Genomic DNA, 25858 nt, shown 5'->3' with positions numbered 1-25858 from the left:
CTCAGTGGGTGAGCATCGACGTATGAACCAGGAGGTCAGGGTTTGATTCCGTCAGGGCACAGGCCTGGGTTGTGGGCTCGGTCCCCGGTGGGGGGGGGGGGGGGCATGCAGGAGGCAGCCAATTAGTGGTTCTCTCTCATCATTGATGTTTCTCTTTCCCTCTCCCTTCCTCTCTGAAACCAATAAAAAAATATATGTTTTTTAAAAAAAGAACTGATTCCTACAAGGCAGAAGCAGTTGTGGAGTTGGGTGGGGGCCAGCCAGAGAGGGTGCTTCTAGGGAGAAGGGGGTGAGTGCAGGCGTGCGAACACGGAGTGATAATAACAGCACTTGACATTTTTATGGGGTATGCACGTCACCAAGTATTTTGCCTGGGTTCATTATCTCTCGTAGACATGTATAAACAGGAATAAACAACTGTAGCAGAAGCTCTGGGCTCTGTATAGTGGGACAAAGGTTAAAGGGGGTAGACAGGTACTTTTTACCATGAGGAGGCCGAACCGGACACAAACGTCCTTACGGGCACTTGGATAAGAGCAGCCAGCCCCCGGGCTAGTGCTTAGATTCCGAGTCCCCAGGTTTCTAGCTGCGGAGGAGCACTAAGTTCTGGGGGGATCCGTGGGACAGTTTTGTGTTCAGAGGAACTGGGCAAACGTCGGGAGCAGTTCATAAAGCAGATCAGGTGTGAGGGCACACCCTTCCCTGCCCTTCCGGAAGCGATGGAAGCCCGCCGTGCCTTAGCTTTCCGGGCAAGAGGGGTGCGTTGAATGCCCGTGCGGCCTGCCCTCCCAGGGTTGCAGGGAACGCCCGTCGGCCCGCAGGTCTATGTAAAGTGAAGCGGTGTGCTGACCGATGACCATGACATACACTGGAACTCCTCGGTGGCTCCGGACGACTGTCTGAAATAATAGAGGACATATGGCGGTAAAAATGGAGGTGGGGGCGGGTGGGGGAAGAGGAATTCGGAGAATGGAAAAGGAGAGGGATTCCATTTTTTAAGAAATGTCGACCATGGCACACACCCCAGTTTTGCGAAAGTTGAAAGATAGAACCGGAAGCCTTGTCGCGGCCACAGCACCCCAGAGGTGCCCAGGCGACCTCGCTGTGTCAGGGCTGGCGCTGTCGACGTGGCTTTTCTGCGAGGGTGGGAGTGTTCTGTATCTGCACCGCCAGGAGACTGAGCCACTGGCACATTGGCTATTGAGCACTTGCGTGAGGTACTGAATGTTTAGTTTCCTTTCACTGTCCGTAATTCCAGTTTATGTAAGTCCATGTGGCTAGCGGCTCTTTCATTGGAAGACTAGGGGTAGACAGAGGGCAGTGGTAGAAAACTTAAAAAAAAAAAACTACTACTTTGAAGATGCAGTTGACGTATTTGTTGTTCTTTTTTATTTTATTTATTTATTTTTTATTTATTTATTTTAAAATATATTTTATTGATTTTTTACAGAGAGGAAGGGAGAGGGATAGAGAGTTAGAAACATCGATGAGAGAGTAACATCAACCAGCTGCCTCCTGCACACTCCCTACTGGGGATGTGCCCGCAACCAAGGTACATGCCCTTGACCGGAATCGAACCTGGGACCTTTCAGTCCGCAGGCCGACGCTCCATCCACTGAGCCAAACGGGCCAGGGCTCTTTTTTATTTTTTTTATTGCAAGTGAAGACTACCCATGGGGATTCTGGGCCTGGAACCTCCTAACACAGGAGAAGGATGTCCTTGACTTAATTCGGGTGTTACGGTTACAAATGGGGCAGTTTGAAGGGTGGATGGGTGGAGGGAGCACCTTTTGTGGTTCAGTCTTCTTTTTCACAGGCATGTTACTGCTGGGGAGCTTGGGCAAGTGGGCGAGGGTGGGCGTGCAAGGAAGCAACCATTGATTATCTCCAGGGCTGTCATCCACTTGATGGACAGGGATAATTAGTGGATCAGGCAAGCTCCAATCAGGGATGGCTTCTGTGATGGATGGGCTTCCCCAGTGCCTTTCGTCTGAGGGTCCCGGGAGTCCTTCCTCGCAGGGTGGGGTGGGGAAGGGTGGGGTGGGGGACAAAGCTGTGACAGGCGTGCACGGGCCGTCCTTCATCCTGCACACCCACTCTGGAGCCGGTGCTCCTGCCTTGCACTTAGGGCAGCGAGCGGTCCAGAGGCGCTGCTGTTCAGGTCAGAAGCTTGCTCTTGAAGCTGAGCTCTTCATTTCCCGAAAGTCTGAGCTCACCCAGGGGTGTGCCCAGAGGAAGGAGGGGAGGGATGCTGTGGGCTGCGCTCCTCACGCTCACCCCGTGAGGTTCCCGCAGATCCACCCAGGAACCTGGGGGCCGCGGCAGCCCATGGAGATGCTCAGAACCGCTGCCCCTTGTTCTGATGGAAGGAGGTTGGGTCCAGTGTCCACAGGAAACCCGAGGATGTGATAACATGACCCATAATCACAGCCCTGAGGACAGCAACTGGGAGCATTTCTAGTAAGACCTTTTTCTGCAAAGGACTTTTCTTTGTTTTTGTTTTCTTCTCCACTTGGTTGAGGGTCCTGACCGTTTCTAGGGTGACATTACAGCTCCCTCAGGGCATTGCCACTGTAACTGGGGGTGTGTGTTTAGGGACCCCCCTACCCCTCCCCACTCACACACACTCTACTCTGTCTAGGCTCCTACAGGACCCCAGTGGGAAGCAGGGCCCGGCCTGCCTGCTGACTGGTTTTCTGTGGCCCTGAGGCTGCACCCCGAGGCTGGGGCTGTTCATCTCGCTGCTTCCGTTTCCGAGAATCCAGGTAGCACTTGGCCCACAAAGTTGGTCAGATCTGCGATCAAATTTCAGATTAGACCTTTCTGGTCCTCGGTTTCCTTGGCTGTGAAATAATAGTAGTCCTTGCCTCATGGAGCAGTCAGCCTGTAATGAGAGTATCTATCCAGCTGTGCGTCTCAGAGTGTGGTCTGGGGACCACGGCGTCACTCCAATTAAACACGCAACATCCGGGCCCCACCTCAACCCCAGGAATGAGAACCTGCGTTTTTACAAGATCCGCAGGTTTGAGGAATGTACCTGACACCTAGCAACCGTTTAGAAAATGGTGCTGCTCGATGATGGTGGCGACAGGGATGCTTGTCAAGGTGGAAAGAGGAGCTTGAGAGGTTACCTGTCCACTCGCATACCCATGACGTCAATTGTCATCAGCCACAACTACTGGGGAGCCAGTAGTTTGTCCGGAACCTGTGGACGGGACAGAGGTCTTTGAGCTGGAACCCAGTTCTCTATAGCCTGTGCCTGCTTATAGGCTGTGCCCGCTGGTCCCTATTTTATTCTCGGCGAAACCCAGACCTTCTTCTTCCTGAGAGTCTCCTCCAACTCTCTGACACCGCCCCTTCTCCACCACGCTCCCGGCCCGGCCACGTTCCCTGTGTGGCTGTGTGGTGTCTGATTCCCTCAGCTGTCCTCTGAAGTCCCGCTGTCACCGCGGGCTGGGCTGGGCTGGGCAGGGCTGGGAGAGGCAGCGCGTGCATTATTTATGGCCCATGTTAACCAGCCCTGCCGATGAGTTAACACAGTTTATTCTTCTGCTCCGCGCGTGGGAGGCCATCCTGGGCTTCTGTTTGATACAAAACAAAGCAAAACAGAACCCACGCCAGAATGGCCACTGGCTGAGTCCTGTGCCCCGCAGAAGGCCAGGGGCCTGCTCAGCCTCCAGGAGGGACAGGAGAAAGACGCAGGGCTGAGCCACAGCTCAACCTTGAGGGTGCGGAGGGGGAAGCCAACTCACATATTTATTCAGGTGGCCACCACACTCTTGGGGAGTTGAAAGTTAGATAGGCCTTTCTCCTCAGAAGTAAAACAAGGACTTCCTTCTCCTCCCCACTGCCCAAGGCCCCAGGGTGCTGTCAGGTGAGGGACCCCTCAGCCAGCTCCTCTGTCACCGGGCTGGTTTGGGGAGTTTGTCACTCGCCATCTGAATGAAGTCCCCGCCTCATCTTCCTCTGCGCCCAATGGGTGGTAAGCTCTGGGCCTTGCCCTTGAAGGCTGCTCATGGTCCCCTTGTCCACCCGCCCATCTCCTGCTTCTCCCCAGCACAGCTGCTCCACTGCAGTGTCCTTGGGGCAGAGCCCGCATGAGTCCTTCCTGCCTCCCCGTCTTCCCTCTTCCTGGATCCTCCCTGGACTTCATTGGACCCTCTTGCTCAGGCCTTCTCTGCCTCCCTGCTGTCCATCTTACTGGAAATGCTTTTCCTTCCTCTCTTTCTCAGTCCTCGAGTCCACAGTTCAGGGGGGAGACTCAGGCTCATAGATGGACGACTGTGTGATGTGGGAGAAGCAGGTGCGTCTGAGAGCGCCTGGGAGAGGTGACATTTGAGCTGGGTGGTGACAGCTGAGCAGCAGCTCCCAGGACTGTTGAATCCCCGCGGAGGTTAGGAGACAGCACAGCCATCGGGGGTGAGGGAGGCATAGTGCCCCTCGTGGCTGCAGGGCTGTGAGTTAGGGCCCGTCTGTAGGGAAGCCCATCTCTCGCTCCTTGTAGGACATGGGGCAGTCATGCAGCTCATTAAGCGAGTCCTCTCCATGCTTGTAAACAAACCCGCTTTCTCTTCCTGTTTCTGTAATCGGGGGCTTTTCCTTTCTCGCAAAACCCAGTGTGATCTGAGTTCTGTGTCCAGCAAACCTGCCTACTCTCCTCTGCGAAGAAATGCAGGGGTCCCCGGAAGGAGAGTCTCCCTTCCCTTTGCCTGTGACTTTGGACTTGGCAGAAGCCGGGTGCTCAGTGGGAGTCTCATTTTTATTATTATTATTATTATTATTATTATTATTATTATTATTAGGGTCTGTCTGGAAAGTTAGGAAACCTTTATTTTATATGTTAAATATATACAGTGTATTTTTTTAAAAAATATTTTTAACAAATATCTTTATTGTTGAAAGTATTACATATGTCCCCCTCTTTCCCCACTGACCCTTCCAGCCTACGCCCATCCCACCCCCCACCCCAGGCTTCACCACCCCATTGTCTGTGTCCATGGGGTATGCCTATATGCATACAAGGCCTTTGGTTGATCATCTCCTATCCACCCCCCCCCCCCCCCCCCCCCCGCTTCCCTTCGAGATTCCGCACTCTGTTCCATGCTTCCATGTCTCTGGATCCGCTCCGTTCATCAGTTTATTTTATTAATTAGATTCCACATATGAGTGAGATCATGATACTCGTCTTTCTCTGACTGGCTTATTTCACTTCGCATGACACTCTCCAGGCCCCTCCGTGCTGTCTGAAAAGTGTGGAAACCTGGGTGCGTTCTCCAGTGAGCCCCGCGGTGGGGTCTGTGTCGAGGCGGCCCCAGCTCGGGGACAGCCTTCCCAGGGAGGTCCTCAGATGCGATCCCGGGCAGAAACGTGGCCTCAGGAGAGGACTGGCGGACTTCCTGGCGGGTGGGGTGCAGATGGAAAGATGAAGGACTGTATGGGACTTGCCTCCTAAAAGGGTCCTCAGGGCATACAGCGTCTCTACCTGCAAATTTCCTCTGAAATGTGTGTGCTTTCCTTTACTAAGTCTGGGAGTCTAGAAAAACCCCTGGCTTTGCCCTGTGACCTTTTCCCCAAGTCCCTTCTCCCTCCTCTCTCTCTCTTCCTCCACACCTTTGGGTTTTTGTAGCAAAACTACTTTCAGGTGGGTAGAAACTTTGAAAGGAACTTGCAAAAAAAAAAATACGGAGCAACCCAAATCACCTTGCCTTTAAGCGTTAATAACATTTACACACTTAAAAATTTTTTTCTTACACAAGGAGGTTTTTGTCTTGTGTTCTTAGAAATTCATTTTTTTTAGAACCCATTAAATTACAGGCTGCCTGCAAGAGGTGGGCCTGACACTTTGGAAGACTTCAGAGATCATTAAGACGGGAGAGAGCTGCTCTTGGCAGGCTTCTCGGGCTGCGTGGGTGTGCGTGGGCGAGAGCGGCGTGCTGCACCCCTTGACGAGAGCGGGGACCCTCCTTTGGTTGCTAATTTGGTAAAGACTGAAATGAGGCTCCAAGTGGGGGCAGGTAAGGAGCGTTTGAAGTGGTTGGAACAGTCATTTTCAGGAGCGTTCATCTCGCATTGGCGTGCTCTCCCCACCCTGTACTTAGGAGCGGCAGAGACTCTGTCTGACACTGCACGCCTTGGCCTATCTCTGCTGTGACTGGTGAACTCAGGGTGCCAAGCACAGTGTACCCGCACACCGTTGGTTCTGTACTGAGGACGGAGAATGAGGGATTCCCGCCTGGATGGACGGTCTGACTTAGAGAGTTGATGACTTCTCTCCCCACAGCCTGAGAAATGCTTGGATCAGCCCTCTCAACTGTGTATTGAACACTTACGGAGCAGGTTAATGTCTGACCTCATTCCTCACACCAGCCCAGGGAAGGAGTGACCGTCCCCATGCAGAGCTCCAGCGACTGACTTGCCCACATTGCAAACGGGAGAGTGGAGATTCGGTCCAGGAGACTGAACTCCTGCACGGGGTTCTTTATTCCTTCCCTACATTCTTTCAGTGTTCTGTGATGTCAGTGTTCAGTGATGGTGATGGAATTGTTTTTTATTACTATTTATCAATAGAAGGAACAGGCCCTGAGAGGGTGAAGTGACTTCATCCAGTCATTTAAAAAATATATATATTATTGATTTTTTTACAGAGAGGAAGGGAGAGGAATAGAGAGTTAGAAACATCGATGAGAGAGAAACATCGATCAGCTGCCTCCTACACACCTCCTACTGGGGATGTGCCCACAACCAAGGTACATGCCCTTGACCGGAATCGAACCTGGGACCCTTCAGTCCGCAGGCCAACGCTCTATCCACTGAGCCAAACCGGTGAGGGCCATCCAGTCATTTACTGGCAGGATCCTGGCTTAGAACTCAGGGCTCGATGCTTCCTGCTCAGGCTTCTTGCCCCTGGTTCATCTCAGTGACCTTCGTCAGGGGCTCCCTGGATGGGAGTGGTTGGCGCTGGGGAGAGGAAGAGGTGGCTCTCATGTCCTTCTTTGTGTAGATGAGAGGTGATGCTAACTTTGGCTAGAAGTTGGTGGTCAATGGGTCTGAACCTGGGCTTTTCAAAAAGCTTCTTCTACCGCCTTGTGGGTCAGAAAGAGAGGGAATGGCTGTAATTGGTTGGTTGAACTCTTGCACTCTTAAGGATGCTCACTGATGCCCGTCTGGACAGAGGTCTCTACTGGCCAGCCAGTGGACTCTGATCTTGGCCCTCCACTCTTTCCTTATTTGGATGTAGGTGTAGAAGGGGTGTTCATACCTGGACTTGATCAGAAAATAGTAAATATGGTAAGTGGGTCATTGGATTTTCCCACAATAAAAATGATACATGAGCTTATGAACAACAACAACAACAACTATGGACAGAGAGGAAAGTACAGACAAGAAAGCATTCCATTGGTCCAAATCTTAACTCCCAGAAACAGTCCATTTTACTATTTGGTAGATAATTTTCCAGATGTGTGCCTGCACGTTTTCAGACAGACTTGATTGCTAGAGAAAGGTATACATGGCACTTTTATAACAAGGTGTTTCATGCTCTGCATGATATTTTCAAAATAAAAATATATTTAATTTCACTTTCATTTAACAGAAAAATTGAAACTGAAGTAATACCAAAGAAATCGCTAAACTCCAGAGAATTGTTTCTGCACCGAAAGAAATAAGTTTCTCAGATATTATTCCTCTAACGCGGTGGTTCTTAACCGGGGATGATTTTGCCCCTAAGAGGACATCTGGCATTGTCTGGACACACGTTGGTTGTCACAGCCAGCGGTATCTGTGAATGCCACTGGCATCTAGTGAGTACAGGTCAAGGATGCAGCTAAACATCCTATGATGGACAGCCCCTTAAAAAAAGAATGATCTGGCCCAAAATGTCATTAGTGGCAAGGTTGAGAAACTGCTGTAAGGGTAAGAAAAAGACTATTAAAACCATTAGGAAGGTGAAATTATTAAGTTTTAGCTAAATTGCAACTTCAGACTATTTTGATTGGGCCTCTGTATTGAAAGATGAGATGACTTGCTTCATTATATACTTTCTCCCTCCTGCCCTTGACAACAAAATCAAGAGGTGGCCTGTGTTGTTTTTAACTTAGCATTTATATTCCATCCTGCAACCAAACACACCCAGGTGTTTAGTCTTAGTTCTATATTTAAATCATTCAATGCCAAACAACACTTCTGTAACCATGGTTTCCGCTTCTCTGGGTTTGTTTTGCATCGCCTGTTGGTTTGTTTTGCATCGCCTATTGGTTGGTTGGCTACTGATCTTAACATAAATGTCATGAGCAGGTGCAGGGAGGTGTCAGACCCCGCTCTGGTTTCGCCCTGGCAGAATTGTACCTGCAGGTTTGAGTTCATGTCTGAGTATCTTGCTTAGAAAAAGAGTAGGGAGCCCTGGCTGGTGTGGCTCTGTTAGTTGGGCATCGTTCCTTGCACCAAAAGGTTGCCAGTTGGATTCCCGGTCAGGACACATGTTGGGGTTGCTAGCTCGATTCCCAGTAGGGGACGTGCAAGAGGCAGCTGATGGATGTTTCACTTTCACATCAATGCTTCTCTTTCTTTCCTTCTCTCTTCCTCTCTCTCTAAAGATCAATACAAAAAATAAAATAAAAATAAAATGAAGAATAGTAGGGAGACATGATGTTTTCCCAGGATGCTGTGGGGATGTGAAGCAGGGTCCCAGGTAAAGATGGAATTGAACTTGATGGGGGAAGGGGGGACTGAAAGAAGGAAAGCTATGGGTGAATGTGCTGGTTATCCTCAGTTCTTTGGAAAGACTTCCATGTGGAAGCTTGTGAGCAAGAGACTTTAAGGTTTGGATGGATTGTAAATTCAGGGTGCTGTTGTTTCCAGAAGCTCTAATTTGATCTTAATTTTTTTTATGTAATGACTTTTATTGTCTTTGTAAAAATGATACATGACCTTATTAAAAAAACAAACAAACGAAATCCAAACTATAGCCGGAGAGGAAAGTATGACCAAGAAAGCAACCCATTGGTCCAAATCTTAGCTCCCGGAAATAGTCCATTTTAATATTGGGTAGACAGATATTAAACTTAACTGTGAAGTTGTGCAGAAGGGTAGACTTAGGGCTGCATGGATATATAAGACAGGGTAGGAGATACTGGCTGCCACGGGAGGGTGATGGTTGAAGTGTGCTGGGGGCCACCTGTTGTACTTAGATGCTAGGTTCAAGCCATCAGCGAAGCAGCTGTACTGTATTTATGTAACTTCCCAACCTTGAGATTCTGATAGTGCTTCCCAATGGGCCCCTGTCCCGGGAGGAGCCCCAGTCCCTCTGGTTCCCTCCTCCCTACCATTTGGAATAAGAGGGAGAACAGCCAGGCCATGATCAGGTGGAGAAAAAAGGAGGCTTTCCCAGGATGTGCAGAATATCTAAGGTAGAGCCTTCACTATCCTGCACATCTTGAATGTGGACCCACCGTCTATGGACTCAAAAAGGGATGCATCACCGTATGTATCCGATTCTGCCCAGCTTGTTCCAGCTGGTGTCTGTGGTGTTGACTCGATTACAGGACTGAGCACCTTCTAAACCCATTCCGGGGCCAATACATTTATCTGTCACCTGGGTAATAGGCCAGACTGCATGGGAAGAGAGCATACACAGATTGTTCCTGTGGAATCGGGATTGGGTGCTGTGTTGTTGTCTGAATCACATGTCTGTCACGGCGTGACGTACTGATGGATGGCTTTGTTCTCTTGCAGGGGAGCTACCCAGTTTGGGAAGATTTCATAAACAAAGCCGGGAAACTGCAGTCCCAGCTTCGGTAAGTAGAAGCAGGTCTTCCCCAGGAAAACGGCAACATCCTTACACAAAGGATGGAATGGGATGGCCCCAGGATGCACACCTAAAATGAAACGCATCTGCTCTGCCTCCTCCACGGGAATTCTGAGAGTTAAATGGGGTACTATATGTAAAGTAATAACGGGCAGCCTTTATCGAGCACTCACTCTGTGCCAAGCATATGTTAACTTAATTAAATCTTAAAACCCCAAGAGCTAAGCACCGCTGTTACCCCCATTATACTGATGGGGAAACTGAGTCATGGATAAGCTGACTAACTTACCCGAAGTCACACAGCTAGTAAATGACAGGGATTTGAACTAATGGAGTTTGGCTCCAGAGTCCATTCTGCTTACTGCCTATTCGTATAAAGAGTTTAAAACTCAGTCTTGACCATTATAGAATCCCATTTACATGAAATGTCTAGAAAAAGCAAATGTGTAGACACAGATGTCGGTTGGTGGTTGCCTGGGGCCAGGAATGGAAAAGGAGACTGATGACAAATGGACATGAGGGATTTTTTTGGGGGGTGATGAAAATGTTCCTAAAATTAGATTGTTTTTGGTGGTTTCATAACTCTAAATTTACTAAAAAATCATGGAGTCGTGTACCTAAAAGGGGTGAATTTTTATGGTATACAAATTACGCCTAGTAAAGCTGCTTTAAAAAACCATAAGATTTAGTGCTGATAATGCTCCAAGGGGCTATTCTTATTGCTTCATCTTGTGCTTGTTCATATATCATCTGATAAGAAATAGGAAATATATCAACATCTTCTTGCTAAAACTGTATGCCCATCAATCAGTGGGAAGAAGGGTTATTTTTGCACTTTGCTGGTGATCCATGAGGGATGGGACCTTCAAAAAGCAATCAGTTTCATGGCCTTTGTTCATGGCATATGAGGATGACATAGTTGTATGTATGAGGATGGCATGATGCTCGTGGGCCTTTGCCTATGGACCCAGGGGTTACTGCCCAGAGCTTTGGCCACGGGGCAGGACATGGCATGGCTTCCTAGAGATCAGGAGCGAGGAACTCGGGAGAGGTGGGTCTTTTCCCCTTCATCCCTGCACCTTCCTGCCTGGGGTTTCCACCCATGAACCTGGGGTTCCACCCATGAACCTGGGGTTTCCACCCATGAACCTGGGGGTTCCAGAGCGCTGAGTGGGCCTCCAGGCGGACAGTGGGCCCTGGAGTACGGCTCCTTCTCTAGTTGTCAAGTGCTTTCACATTTCTTTGCTTGAGAACTTCATTACTTTATGCTCCTCTGCTCAGAACGCAGGGCCCTTCCCGTTGTTCATTAGTTACATCGGCAGCCCACCCCCCTCCTCGGCCACTGTTACCATTTATTTCAAATAGGTTAGCCTCCATCCTGGAGGTGTTCTGTAGTAAAACAGTAAAACACTTAAGTTAACCTCTCCCCCGCCCCGCCCCCTACCACACACACATACTTTTTCTTATCTGGCCTCATTTAACTGTCTGGCAAGCTTTCAAGATGGACCATGGAAAAGATTCCCTTTCCTTTTTACCGATGAGGAAACCGGAGCTTCAAGTAATTAACTGATTCAACATACCAAGTAAGACTTAGAGCAATCTTATCTTACCGCCACTGGTACAAAGTACATTTTGTACTTTTTGACAACACTTAGTCCTCCTGAGAGCAGGGACCATTTCTGCATTTTGTCTAACCCCTAGCACCGGCTGAGGGCACGACAGGGCCTCGCGCACATGGAGTTGTTGTCTGTGTTTGAGAAAGGACGAAGAGAAGGCTGAAGAAGAGGCAAGTAGGCCTGGAAGCACTGAAACCCAAGAATCACTCCTTCCTGCTGCCCGGGGTTGCGTGTTTGTCCTGTCCGATCCGAGAGGCCTAAGAGGTCTTGTGACAACAGCAGATACTGAACTGTGACTCATTGGGAGCCGTGGTTAAAGCTCTGAATTCGTCACACTTGACCACCTCATTTTCCGTGGAGCCCTGATGATGGCTGATGCACAAGGCACCCTTATAGCGGGCTCATTAAATTTGGATGATCGGCATGGACTCGAATGAGAATAAATCCAGCCACTGTGTCAGATATTAATTGTGTGGCAGAATGAGCTATTTATAAATCCTAGGATGTTTGAGAAAGCTAACTTTTCCAGGGTTTGCATCGAATGTCAGATCTTTTAAAAATGCGCTTCCAAGTGGGATTTTTGACATTTTGGTTTTGTTGTATGTCATTAAAAAAAAATTTTGAGCAGAGCCTAGTTGGCGTGGCTCAGTGGTTGAGTGTCGACCTATGAACCAGGAGGTCACAGTTTGATCCCTGGTCAGGGCACATGCCTGGATTGCGGGCTTGGTCCCCAATGTGGGGTGTGCAGGAGGCAGCCCTGATCAATAATTCTCTCTTACCATTGTTGTTTCTATCTCTCTCACCCTCTCCCTTCCTCTTTGAAATCAATTATATAAAATTTGAGCAGAATGGAAAATATCAGGCCTCATTTTGAAGCTCGGCGCTCAGGGACTGGTGCCCGGTGTTCCCAGAGACCACGCCGAGCGCCAGGAACCTTTTGTTTCATAATAAAGACCATTTCTTTTCTATTTCTCCGTTTTGAACTCTTTCCTTTTTCATCTTTATTTTCATCTCCTTCCTTCAGCAACCATTGCATTCATACACATGCTAAGTAAAGACTGGATTCGTATGTAAAATACTTAGAAATTATACCAGGCTGGAGCTCGATTGTAACGTACACATCTTGGGGCTGGCTTACTTATTTGGGGGATCCACCATCTGCTCTTCACTGAAGGACATCTCGGACCCCAGGCCCGGGAAGCAGGAGACCGCAGAGCGCTCAGCGCATCTTACAGTGCTCAAGGGCATGTGACGAATTCAAAATTATTTCTAGGCCAGCAAATGAGTGTAGTAACTTCTCCCTAGTCTCAGCTGTTAGGAATTCAGAAGATGCAGTTGAGGTAGCCTTCTAAGGTTGGGAAACGATCTGTTTCACTGTAATTACGATTTAGGGGAAAGTCACACAGCCAGGATCTCGACGTGTAGTGGGACGAGCATGGGGCTGTGAGTCATGGGACTGGCTACCAGCCCCAGCTCTGGTCTGAACTTTGTTGGGAAGCCACCTTGTAGGTGTGCTCTCCGTTTTCCCTTCTCTAAAACGAGCTACTTCAACTAGATGAGCTCTCGCTAAGATTTCTACTCTAAAATTAATTTTTACTGGTACCCTTGATAGTTTTTAATGTTTTTCTTTTCGGTAGAAACACCTGTCTTCCCCTCCTTTGTGAAATTTTACCAGGTAACAATTGTATAGGACCAGGCGGAATGGGATGGGAGGAATGGCCGGCATTTATTGACCAGCGCCGAAGCAGCTGGGCGTTACTGGGGCAGAGTTGGGAATAATGTGAGGAGGAGGGATGCCTCCTAAGAAAAAAGTGGGACCGCAAAGCAAAAGGTTGTCCTTGTCCAGCCGGCTGGGTTGTCCTGGGGGATCACGTGCAGCCCTCCGCGGAGGCTGTAGCCCGTGAGCGGTAATGACATTCCTCATGCCTGTGTCATCTGTTTGTGTTGTAGGACAACAGTAGTAGCAGCAGCTGCCTTCCTGGACGCCTTTCAGAAAGTGGCCGACATGGCTACCAACACCCGTGGTAAGCAGATGGAGGGTGGCTCCCGCCGGCGCGGCCTCTGGCTCCTGGGCTCTTTTCCTGGGGCGGCTTCGGGGAGGAGCCATCAGAGCTGAGCTGACTCACCCTTAAAATTTTGTTAGCGCTCTGGGGTTCCACATATTACAAGTTTCAGAGTTCTCCACAGGACAGCGCACAAGAGCAGGAGGGAAAGTGGAGGGAAAGAGCCACTTTTCCTTTACAAGAGGCAGGAGGCGGCTCGACGTGTCTCCCGGCCGCTTTTACCGAAGGGCTGGGTGCAGAGCCCTGAGCTGTGCCTTTGGGTGCAGTTCGTTTTTCCCTTTTCGCAAGGGTTGTCCCAAGGTTTTCCTCGTTCCCTTGGGGAACGGGAGGCAGGAAGGATGATGGGCAGACCGTTTTTCTGGGTGCTATAAAACAGGGAACCCTTGTGTAAGTGGTGTCCTATTGTTTTATATTTGTGTCTCCCACATATGACTTCTGCATGTCCAAACCCCCCAGAACATAGTGCCCAGAACATAGTGTTTACAGTATGTATGTTAAATCAAGGAAAAAAAGCCTTCGGAAATATTTTAATGGTTTCAGTGACCACTGAATCATACAGAAGACACGTAAGAACATGTGAAAGTTATAAAGAAGAAAACGAATACTCCCGTATCCACCACCATTGTTAGAAACACGCCATCAGCCCATCAGCCCTAACGGAGAAACGCTGTTCAAAGGGCGTGCCTTCTCCTTCCCTCCCAGGCACGCGTGTCTTTCAGGATCTGCTCGTGCACTGATAGCTACACGCTTGTTCTTGTCATTGTCAAGGTGACATTGGAAAATGTGGGTGTTGGGGTTGCTCCCAGTCACACGAGAGTTTGGCTTCTCTGATGCACATAATGGGCACCTCCGGTGGGGTTCACCAGGCACCCACTTACCATAGGGGCTCAGTGAACTATTCGGGCGAATTTGCAGCAAGCACACTTCTCATTCATTCCAGAAACCTGGAAACTGGTCACATGTCAGACCCTGCCATGGGGCCACACACATCGATGCACTGCTGTCCTGGTCCTGGAGGAGCTTGGAATTGAAAGGGGGAAATGCGATACGCGAATCGAGAATTTCAGTGTAGAAATACGTTTGCTGGGATAACAGTGGCAGAACAGCATGCTGGGGGAATATGAAAAAGCGAGTAATGGACTCAGCTCGGGGAGATGAGGGAGGTCTCCAGGGGAGGGAATATTTCTCTTCATTTCCAAGATGCCCGCAGTGTTTCAGAAGGTTCCCTAGGAGAATGTGATGGCGGCCTCGGAGCAGTGGCGCCTTTGTCTGGTTTGTCGGCTTGATATGGGTCTTAGCCACTGTGTTTTTTAGCCCTTTCAAAAAGGTATTACATAGTTTATATGTGTCCATGGTAGAAGCTAGGAAATATAAAGAAGAGAACATCGAAGCCAGTCTTCACCATTGTTAGTGTTACTGGGTCTGTTTTATAGCATTTTCTTCTGTTTCACTGGTACAAGGAGCTGGACTTGTCAGTTGTGTTGGTGTCTTTCTAGAATAGCCACCAGAATGTACCTTTTTTAAAAAGTTGCTTTACTGCTTTAAAGAACTTGGATATCTGGCATTGCATTTTCAAGGCTCTGTGATTGATAAGTTTTTATATTTTAATGTTTAATTATGGGATGGACCCTAAAGGATGAAGGAGAGAGACATCCCCCGACTGTCTGTCATTTCCTGCAGTGGGAACCTGGCTGTTTGCAGAGTCTGCCCCCAGGGGGGTGCTCGGTGGGAAACGGGAGATCCTGCAAGTTCTCATGGTTGAAGGGAGGAAAAGCAGAGCAATTATTTATGGGAAAAGAAACCAGAATAAGCTCTCTGCAGGTGCGATGGAGGTAGAGTAGGAACTTAGAGGTGATGTATTGGACAAAAAACAAATAACGTCACAGAGAACAGACTCACTCCGCCTTGATATATCTTTAAAGTCTTTGATTTCTGGTCCTTTTTAGCGATTCCAGAATACTCCCCATCTGGCCATGTGTACGGGTAGAGGGGGGGGCTGCCGGGCGGGGGGGGGGGTGATAACTTTCTGTGGCATGTGGGAGGGTGAGGACTCTCGCGTGACCTAAAAAGTGTCTGGTTGATAGAAATATATTTCATGGAGATGACAAGAGAGAAACTTGAACACACGCACTTCTTGAATGTTCAGTAAGCATCAGAAGTGATTTCTATGAAGTTGAAGTTTACTTAAAATTGAAAAATATAGAATATGCTCTTGTTTTAAAAAAATTTATGTAACAAAATACAGAAAATTAAACCCACCCTTTCAGTACCCTTTGCTGGGACTGGGTTTAGTGTTACGTACAGACCTTTTTGCATACGTAAACACATCTGGGAGGGGAAAAAGCTAGTTGCAGGGTAATATGTAGAATGATACATAAAATAGAGTATGTCTGTATGATCTTTTCCCAAAGGTAGCCCCTAAGAAACATCACTGTGCTTTTCCTCCACAGTATAGGGTTGTGGTCTTTCTAGTCAGCACCTGTAGCTTGACCATGTTCTTCCTAGTGGTCAAATGGAATGTCACTGTCCGGATGTAGCACAGTGTAATCACTCTCCTATTGAGGGATATTTAGATTATCTCCATGTATTTGTTATTACAAGCTATGCTGCAGTTAATGCCCATGTCTGCATCCTTTTGGAGATCTGTGTGTGATCTATTTTTAATGACGTATGCATCACCAAGGAAACGATGAATCCGTAGAAATGCTTCAAGCTGTTTTGGTCAGCAGTAAATACATATTTGGGCTTAAGGTCATGACAGGCTGTAACTCTACAGTTTGCAGTTTGATATCTACCCTCCACAGAAAGTCCAGTGTTTTGCTTAGAGCCTGGAACTGTCTTTTTCTTTTTATCCTCACCCAAGAATGTGTTTTCCATGGATTTTTTTAGAGAGAATGGAGGGGAGGGCGGAGAAGAGAGAGAGAGAGAGAGAGAGAGAGAGAGAGAGAGAGAGAGAAACAACAGTGTGACAGAGACATTGATTGGTTGCCTCTGCACCATCCCTGGCCACCGAGGTAACATGCCCTTGACTGGGAATCCAACCCAATACCCTTCGTTGTGTATGGGCCTATGCTGTAACCACTGAGCAAACTGGCCAGGGCCATAAATGTCTTTTTTGAGTCTTTCTTGCTGGAGGTGACAAGGGAATAGCAGTTATTCTTAAGTGCATCTAATGTCTGTCCAGAATTTCAAGCTAGCAGATCTCTGGTTTCCAAACATTAGTATTCCATAGTTTCCCAAAGGAAACAGCTCTGAAAGGTCTTCGTCCTTTTTTGCAAATATTTTACAGTAGCTGTTAATACAATTCATTTAGGAACAAATTTTAAAGCTAATCACTGTAAGAGCAAAATCGTTCTAATCTCTATGTTACTTGTTAAATAGGATGTGGAAATATGTTCGAACTCTGTTTTGTTCTATTTTTTAAAAACTAGTACAAGATGCTCTTACGATGTGTGTATTTAGGTTAATAATTAAACTATAATGGGACTTGGGCATTTATTAGCTGCATTAGGCCTGGTGCAGTTTCACATTTTATTGGTTTTGCAACTTGTGTTTAATATGGAAGTGCGCCCTTTCTGTGTTACCGACCACGAAGAATTAGTGGCCGGGCGTTCGGGGTACTTAGGACATTTGGGGCAGCGTCACCATCTCCTCGTCCCTGAGGGGCCAGCACGCGGGCTGTTGTAGGAGTTGAGAAATGTTTGAACAGACTGGCATGCAGTTGTCTGGGTGACTTTAAAAAGGCAAAACAGACAGTGAACTAAGGAGGGGGAGGCTTCTCTGCCCTCTACAGCAGAGGTGCCCGCTTCTGGGACCGGCATCCCCACACCCGTGAGCACGTGCCCGTGCACGCCAGGCCCGGCTCTCCGTGTCCGTGGAAGGCAGGCGTGCTGAGCGATGAAACGCTCTGTCTTACTCAGCACGGGCCCTGCGTGGCCGTGGCGTCACTGCCGAGGTCAGCAAGGGCCGTTGAGGAGCGTGATGCTGTGTGACTTGCAGTTTTGGCTGCCTCTTTGTGCCTCTGTAATTACTCTAAAGCTTTGATGGACCGTCTCGGGGATGTTTAGATGATGATACACCAAACCCACAGTAAGGGGTTTAAGATCATAAGAAGGAAGGAAATGCATCTCCAGCAGACTAGGTCCTCTTTAAAGTCCCAAACCCTTTATACGTCACTTTAAAAAATGGGCGGTGGTTTGAATCTTGAGAGTGATGGCGAACCTATTGAATACGCAACACGGGCTGGGCTCTGTCCTATGTGTTTTACATGTATCGTGTCTTTTTATTTTAACAGCCCCAGGAGGTAGGTGCTCATGATCTTCATTTTAGGTGGTGAAATCGAGGCGAAGAGAGTTTCCATAAACTGACCAAGGTCGTGTGGCTAGTAAATGGTGAAGCTGGAGTCCGGCCCAGAGCCTAGAATTTAACCATTAAATTATGATTCCTTATGTAAGCAGCTCCTGGATTTAGTATAGGTTTGTTATTTGCTTAAAAGTTACTGCTCCTGCCAAAACCGGTTTGGCTCAGTGGATAGAGCGTCGGCCTGCGGACTGAAGGGTCCCAGGTTCGATTCCGGTCAAGGGCACGTACCTTGGTTGCGGGCACATCCCCCAGTAGGGGGTGTGCAAGAGGCAGCTGATCGATGATTCTCTCTCATCGATGTTTCTAACTCTCTATCCCTCTCTCTTCCTCTCTGTTAAAAATCAATAAAACATATTTTTTTAAAAAAAGTTACTGCTCCTGAATGGGTTTTAAAAAACAATCTATATTTCTCCGTGGAGTGACATCTAGCTTGGGAGCTGGGATGCCTGCGTTTGTCTTCTGGCTGTGTGACTCCAGGTAATTTTATTTCACTTCTCTGGGCTCTCATTTTCCCACCTGTAGCTGGGGTTTTCCCAGGACATAGGGCTCTAGTATCCTGCCATTTTAAATCTTGATTTGGCCCTGTTAAATCCATAAAATGTGAAGGAATTCGGGCAGTCTGAATTTTCTGTATTAACTTCAGAGTCTGCTCTGGAGACAAAGGGAGTGGAGGAAGCCAAGTGAGGCAGAGAATAATGGAGGGGAGAGGGCTGGTTAGAAGGGAAGAATGGGAACTACTCATGGGCACTTGGGGTGACCTGAGCTCGAAAGAGGCTCCCTCTCAGCCATGTGCATGAGGAGGGCGGTGGGAGCTGGAACTTTCAAGACGGCCATTGAGGTCCAGGCATGGTCTTTAATCAGTGAGCCTGGATTGCCAAGGTTCTGTGCATCGGTGAAGAAAATCCCTGTGGCTCATGTTGGATAAAGCAGTCTTGGTCCTTAAAAACATGTTACGTGCTTTTAGTACAGATTTTGTTAAATGCTATGGTCTGTAGATCTGGCTGCGTGGATGATAATTACTCAAGAAATTTGTTTTAAAGTACAGATTTCAGGGCCCTGCCTCATACCTATGGAATCAGAATAATGGGGGCGTGGAGTGGGGCAGGGGGACCCAGAAATCTCAGTTTTATCCAAGCGTCCCAGGAGGATAAGGCCTCTCACAAGCATCTTGCCACAACCCACCTGTCCAGTGACATCTCCGCCCATGGCCGGCAGTTCCACCCACAAAGAAATGCTCACTCTTCCCTGAAGTCCTTAAAACCGTTAATCTCTGCCCAGTCAGCGTGGCTCTCAGTGCTTGAGCGTTGACCTATGAATCAAGAGGTCACAGTTTGATTCCCGGTCGGGGCACATGCCTGGGTTTCAGGCTCGGATGCCCATTGTGGGTCGTGCAGGAGGCTGCCAATCAGTGATTCTCTATCACTGATGTTTCTATCTCTCTCTCTCTCTCTTCCTCTCCGAAATCAATAAGAACATAATCTTTTTAAAAAAGAGAATACCATTCATCTTTTTCTGCTTGCACGTGTGCATTCCAGACCTGGAACGCCCTTCCCAGCCCACCCCCTTCTGCCCCCTTTAGATGCTTAGGATCTGCTGCTTGGTTTCCAAGAGCCGGTTAAAGAGTCCTGTGGCCTGTGAAACTTTGGCCCCTCTTTTCCAAGGTAAGCGGTTTCCGGGTTCAGGGCCTCTTGCGGCACATGCTTCCTCTCACCTTACTCCCTGTGTGGTCACCGCCTTCCCCACGAGGCTGCAGACGCCCCGGGACAGGAGCTGCTCTGCTCCCCTCCGAGGAACCCGCTACCCCAAATGCGAAGTCTCTGGCATTTGGCAGGATGTCGGGTCGGCAGCTTAGCACACAGCACCAGGCAGACCTGGGTGAGGAAGGCTGTCGTTTCTGGGGACAGGAGGCTGCTGGGATGGAGTCTTGGGCAAGATTCCACTTGGGACGTCAGAACTTGAATCTTGGCGACTCCTCCCTGAGACCGAGTCTCTGGTAGAATGTGCGACTTCCTACTTCATGTACCTGAAGAGGGCTCAGCATCCCGTGAAGAGGCCCTGGGAAGGGGGCCGGTGGTAAAAGGTGCTCCCCTGCTGTGGCGGGCTGGGAGGGGAATAGGGAGGGACCCTTCCCTTCCAGGGGTAGGGAGGGGAGGTACTGGGAGGTGGTTTCCAAGAGGCAGCCAGACTGGTTTTGTTTGCCCCCAAGTTCATTTAACCAGGTGGTTTAATGGAGATGTCACGGCCCTTCGCTTCAGGACACTCAAGTCCTGAACTCTCTTTCGTGGAATTAGAGCAGGGGTCCTCAAACTTTTTAAACAGGGGGCCAGTTCACTGTCCCTCAGACCGTTGGAGGGCCGGACTATAGTTTTATTATTATTTTTTAAAATATATTTTATTGGTTTTTTTACAGAGAGGAAGAGAGAGGGACAGAGAGTTAGAAACATCGATCAGCTGCCTCCTGCACACCCCCCACTGGGGATGTGCCCCCAACCAAGGTACATGCCCTTGACCGGAATCGAACCTGGGACCCTTGAGTCCGCAGGCCGACGCTCTATCCACTGAGCCAAACCGGTTTCGGCCGGACTATAGTTTTAAAAAAACTATGAACAAATTCCTATGCACACTGCACATATCTTATTTTGAAGTAAAAAAACAAAACGGCAACAACACCCACATGTGGCCCGCGGGCCGTAGTTTGAGGACGCCTGGTTTAGAGCCTTATTATTTCTACCTAGAAGGCTACTTAGCCACAAAACTGAGAGAAAAAAATTAATTATTTAAAAACGTCTTTAAAAAGTTCCTTCTCATAGGCCTAGAACCGAATATTCGTTAAATACAACCTTAAAGGAGCGTAGACACATTCACTCATTACATTAAAAACGAAAAGGTGTAAAGCTGCTGCCTGTGAATCTATGGATGTGGCTATAGGTCACAGACTGGCTTGCACTCTCACAGGCCAATTTGGGGTCCTTAGTTGTTTTGGTTATTGTCCCGAGAATTCTTACAGGAAAAGTAAGAACTTGTGAGTAGTTTGAGAAATAAGCTCAGTTATAGCCCTAGCTCAGGGGTCGGCAAACTGCGGCTCTGTTGACAAATGAGTTTGCCGACCACTGGAATAGGGGCTTAATCACAAGGAACAACAACAGCCTGTAATTATTGGAATCGAGAGTCTAGGTCAGTGGTCAGCAAACTTATTAGTCAACAGAGCAGCAAACTGTGGCTCACGAGCCGCAGTTTGCCGACCACTGCCCTAGCTGGTTTGGCTCGGGACAGAGCAGGGGCCCTCGACTGAAGAGTCAGGAGTTCGATTCGGGTCAAGGGCAGGTATCTCGGTTGCAGGCTAGATCCCCGCCCTGGTCAGGTGTCTCTCTCACATCGATGTTTCTCTCTCTCTCCCCCTCCTTTCCACTCTCTCTAAACATAAATGGAAAAATATTGAGGGTGGAGATTAACAAAGAGAAAAAAATGAGAAGAAATAAGCTCAGTAAGTTTTCTTTAACAACTGAGCTTTTTGTTTAGAAAGATTCAAGGGATAGTGTATTAATTTTTCTGATGAACTTAATTCCTACTGAGGCTTTACAGATAATAGGAGGAGAAGGAGGAATCGAGCGTAAAGCATCCCCTGCAGCCTGGAGAAGTTCATGGACAATTGGCTGAGGGTGATTTTACTCAGAGCCTGTGTATAGCTGTTGTGGGCGCTCTAAACCTCAGCTCCGATGTCCTGGAGCCGGACACCTCTCCAAGCCCGGGAGACAGATGCTGATTTGTGAAAAAGTGTATAAACGGAAGCACTTCCTAGCTTGCTCGCAGCTGTATTCTCTAACATTGTAATACATGAATCCAGGCATGCTGTTTTGACAGTGACCTAGAATCTCCTGATTGCCTTTCATTTGGGGGACTTTGAACTTGGCCTCTTGATTTGATTCACATGAATTATGCTGAGGAAGCCCTAAGCAAATTTCGCTCTGCTGGTAGTTCATTTTGAAAATTCTCATTGCTGTACTACTGTAGGTGGGTGTGAGAGTAGGAACAAAGCTGTGAGAAATAAAAACATTTGTAGTTGGTTAAAGTGGGAAATTGGCCGGGCCAAGATGAAGTTATCTTCCTCCCATATTTCTTTTTTATCCATCCCCCGCCCGCCCCCCCATCCCCTCCTCTTGACTTGCAGGCCTGCGACAGGACTTGACAGTTCCAGTGTGTGCTGCGTGAATGACCTCAGGGCAGTCCTGACCTGGTGGGGCTTTTAGGCTGAGCCGGGCCGTTCTGTGTGATAGAATGTCCTGTAATATGGAAATGTTACACATTTTTGCTACTTAACGTGGTAGCCACTAGCTCAGTGGGTTTACTGAGCACTTGAAATGTGGCCAGTGTAGCTGAGGAACTGATTTTCTGGTTTTTAAATCTTACTCGTTTTAATTGAAATAGCCGCGTATACCTCGTGGCTACCCTGTTACACAGCACAGGCATAGGGAGCGTAATGCTTTCTACAAAGGAAGGCTTGTTCTGCTCTAACAGTAAGTGTAATATTTTGTGAGTCACCTGATTTATTCTCTTTACGTCAGGAAGCTTTATTGAGGGCTTCTGTGTACCTAGGGCTCTGGGAATGTATGGGTTAGTCGGAAAGGGGCTGTTTCTGAGGCTTTGGGTCCGTGGTGGCAGAGGGTTGAGGCAGGCAAGTGGTGGGGGTGTTAGGCGGAGAGGTACATGTGAACAGTAATCATAATTTCAAACAGTAAGTGCATCCCTGTTCTTTTTAAAGCATGTCCCTTTCATGCATTCTCAGTGGATGAGACAGTATTCCGAAGAGGGTCAACATTGGTTCTGAGGGGAGGGAATCGTACCCTTTTTATATACCAGGCACAGATATGAATGAATACAATACATAAGCAGGCGTACGTATGTCTGCAGAATTAAAAATTGTATGGCAGAAGGGGCAATTGGGGGGGCGGGGTACGTCCAAAAAGGCTCTTCATGCGAATGATAGTGGGGGAAAGCTTGAGAAAATTGTTTTGTGATGAAGGTCTAGCTTTTAAGACAGGTCAGCCTTTTGCCTATTGCCCCATTCAAGGTGCCTTTAAAGAATTTCCATGAACCTGATGAGGGTGGTTGCTGTTAGATACTTTATTGGAATTAACGGAATTGGCAATCCAAGGTCCATGGACTTATCATAAGAAGTTGCCCCATGTTGACCAATAGGTGGGTCCTGAGGCACCCAAGATAGGCTTGTTAAAATTTTACCAGTTGTGACTGCTCTTTAGCCACATGTGGTTGTGAAGAAAGACTTGAGTGCTGGGTATGTCCTAAATCCCTTCCTTAATTGGACTTTATAGCTATAATCCTTTTAATGAGGATTTATTAGTATGTTTGTGTGTATGTTTCTGTTCAATCAGTATAACAACATATGTAACTACCTGCATATGCGTGTGTGTGTGTGCGTGTACATGTGGTGTGTCCAGGAGGTTGGAATCATGAACCTCATTGATCCTTTCTTGATGTTGAAACTGATGACCGACAGCACCGTTTGACAAGCGGCCTTCTCTTACTGACCTTTGGTTGTGCAGCGACAGTTGCCAGGGACGGCTGTTCCTCTGTGGTCAGCCAGCGTCCTGCCCGCGTCGCGTTTGGCTTTTCACTGTGTCTTCCCGAAATGACACGGGAAAGGGCAGTTTGTGTGGGCTGGCCTGAAAGACGGTAACCCGAGTCCCACTTTTACATAAGCGTGTCCCGAGCAGGATGCCACCAGAACCCTAAAATCCTACACCAGGGAGAGCGAGGAATACCCAAATCCCACCCAAGACCCCGTGTGACCTGTTAAGGCTTGCCCCACCGCTGAGCAGAGAGGAGCATTCATTCCCACTCAGTTGAGTGGCGCTGCCCCGGTTTGCCCTGGCGTGCTTTCCCAGGTGGTGCTTGAGTCAGGATGCGTGCTGTTTTCTGTCTAACCCCGGCGGCCTTCACAAATGCAGGCGGCTTCCGTGGCGGTGGGGCCGGCAGCGATGGGAGGAAGGTCGGGGCGTGATAGGTGACCGTTGGTGTGTGTGCCGCTCGCTCGGCTGAGTGGTTCGTTAGGCGGTTTCCGTACGAAAGCCATGCTCTCAGCACTTCACCCTTTCCGTTTCCCAGGCTGCCCTGCATTTTGTTCGCAAGCAGTGAGGGTGCTCCCTTCCCATCCTAGTCCTTTTCTCCTCCTTTACTTTGTATTTTGGCTTAATAACTAATGCTCCTCCACCCCCTCCGGCTGCCACTCACACCAGTGTGCCGCAGTCATTTTTGGTAAAACACTGATTAGCATTCATGAGAGAATGCAATCATTCTAGTTCTTACCGATGAGGCAAACCCTTTTTTTTTCTTTTCTTTCTACAATGCTTTCCCGTGGAAGATCTTTGCCATAGAGTCGGGAACTTGGCTTGGTCGCCCACCTCCGATAAAAATAGCCGTGTGGAATGTGAATGTGAACTCGAGACACTTGAAGTTGTCAAACTAGTGTTTTCTAGGATGAGTCTACGCCTCATGGCGTGGCTGCCTCCTCTGCTCCCTCCGAGAAGGCCCCCGCCCGAAAACATGCAGGAAATGTGGAAACTGCTTGGCGTTAACAATTTCACTGTCTCTGACCACGTGTGCCCTCCGGGAGGAAAAATGTGAAACCGGGGAGTAACTCGGGGAATAAAGAATATTTGCAAGGTCTTCCATCACCAAGAAACAGACGGTGAATTCTCCTGGTACATTGTTTAAAAATTTGATTTTTTTTTAAATTTGATTTTTAAAAATGCTTCAAAATATATATGTTGGCTAAAGTGAGAATTACCTGGAGGTTTTTTGTTTTGCTGTGTCTTGTTTTTTGTTTTGTCTGTTTAACATAACTCTGGTTTTTCAGTTTGTAGAAAGGGTTTTTCTTTAGACCATCTAGTATCTCGTGCAGCCCTTTTGTTTTTACGGGCAGGCTGAGTCTCAGCGGGGTGAAGTCACTAGCCAGGGCCACTCAGCTAGTCCGGGGCAGTGGGGTGGCCCGTTCTAGCCCAGGGCTTTCTGTCTCATGGCTCCCCCCGAAAACTGAATGGCGAAGTGTTGTCCCCTCGCCTCTTGCCCTCTCGGTTTAACGGGGAGGGTATTCAAGCAGAAAGAACATGGCTGTGCAAACCAGTCTCTGTGCTCTCGGTGTTTGTAAAGATTTGTGTTTGCTTGTTTGTTTATATGGCGTCCTTGATCACGTGGCTTCCCAAAGCATTTTTCCACTCCAGTCCTTCTTCTGTGGAAGATGTTTTTGTTTTCTTGTAGCTCAGTGTGTGGGTGGGTGGGCTGTTGTGTTTATATTTTGATCATGTGTTATATTTGACATAAGCATATTTGTCTGTGAGAATAACTAGGCTTCTTTCAGCTACAGTGGCTTAGTTTTGGGAATATATCTTTACCTGCACTCACACACATGACGAAACACACACACACACACACACACACACACACGTACACGTGTGTGGATTCCCAAATGTTTAAAATCGCCACGGGGCTCTTAATTTCTAGTAAAAGCTACTGCTGTGGAAATCTGCAGCGTTTCCTGCTGTGTGCGCCAGGACCCAGGGACCCCGGTTACCATGGAAACGGATATCCAGCCGCTGGGTGGTACTTCCCTTTAGAGCGGCATCTGAGCACATTTCACAGTTCAGTACAATGCTGCTGCTTCCGCTTTGAAAATAAGGAGACGGACGGGGGAGAGCTGTGGGAATGAAGATTTAAAAAATACCGTTTCTGCTAAGGCAGACCGAGACCTTTACCGTGCACTCTGTGACTGTGACTGTAGTAGGGCAACACCATCACCCCGGGAAGGCCAAAGGTCCCTGATAAAATGCAGGAGCTCCGTGGCGGGGACGGTGGGCATGGAGCCGAGCTGCTGGCCTGTAGGCTCTGTGGGAAGAGCACGGGTGCAGGGCTGACGCCGGCTTATTCCACTGACCCCAGGAGAATGCATTCGGTGTGTCAGAAGGGCCTGACCGCAGACAAAAGACCTGCTGTCAGTCGGT

At 48.3% G+C, this 25858-nt stretch overlaps 1 protein-coding gene across 9 annotated transcripts in view; it reads left to right on the top strand.

The window, feature by feature from the left end:
* The window catches only part of MTSS1 (MTSS I-BAR domain containing 1), a 144596-nt gene that overhangs the window by 15173 nt on the left and 103565 nt on the right, over window positions 1-25858 (top strand). For all 9 annotated transcript variants that reach the window (XM_079796143.1, XM_079796142.1, XM_079796146.1 and 6 more), the window contains exons 2-3: window positions 9730-9791; window positions 13369-13442. In XM_079796143.1, the coding sequence (XP_079652269.1) occupies window positions 9730-9791; window positions 13369-13442 (136 nt within the window). The remainder of the gene's footprint in view (window positions 1-9729; window positions 9792-13368; window positions 13443-25858) is intronic.

Source organism: Cnephaeus nilssonii, assembly GCF_951640355.1.
Source record: "Cnephaeus nilssonii genome assembly, chromosome: 18".
Lineage (NCBI taxonomy): Eukaryota > Metazoa > Chordata > Mammalia > Chiroptera > Vespertilionidae > Cnephaeus > Cnephaeus nilssonii.
Note: the sequence above shows the minus strand (reverse complement) of the source record. Positions and strands in the feature narration are given on the sequence as shown.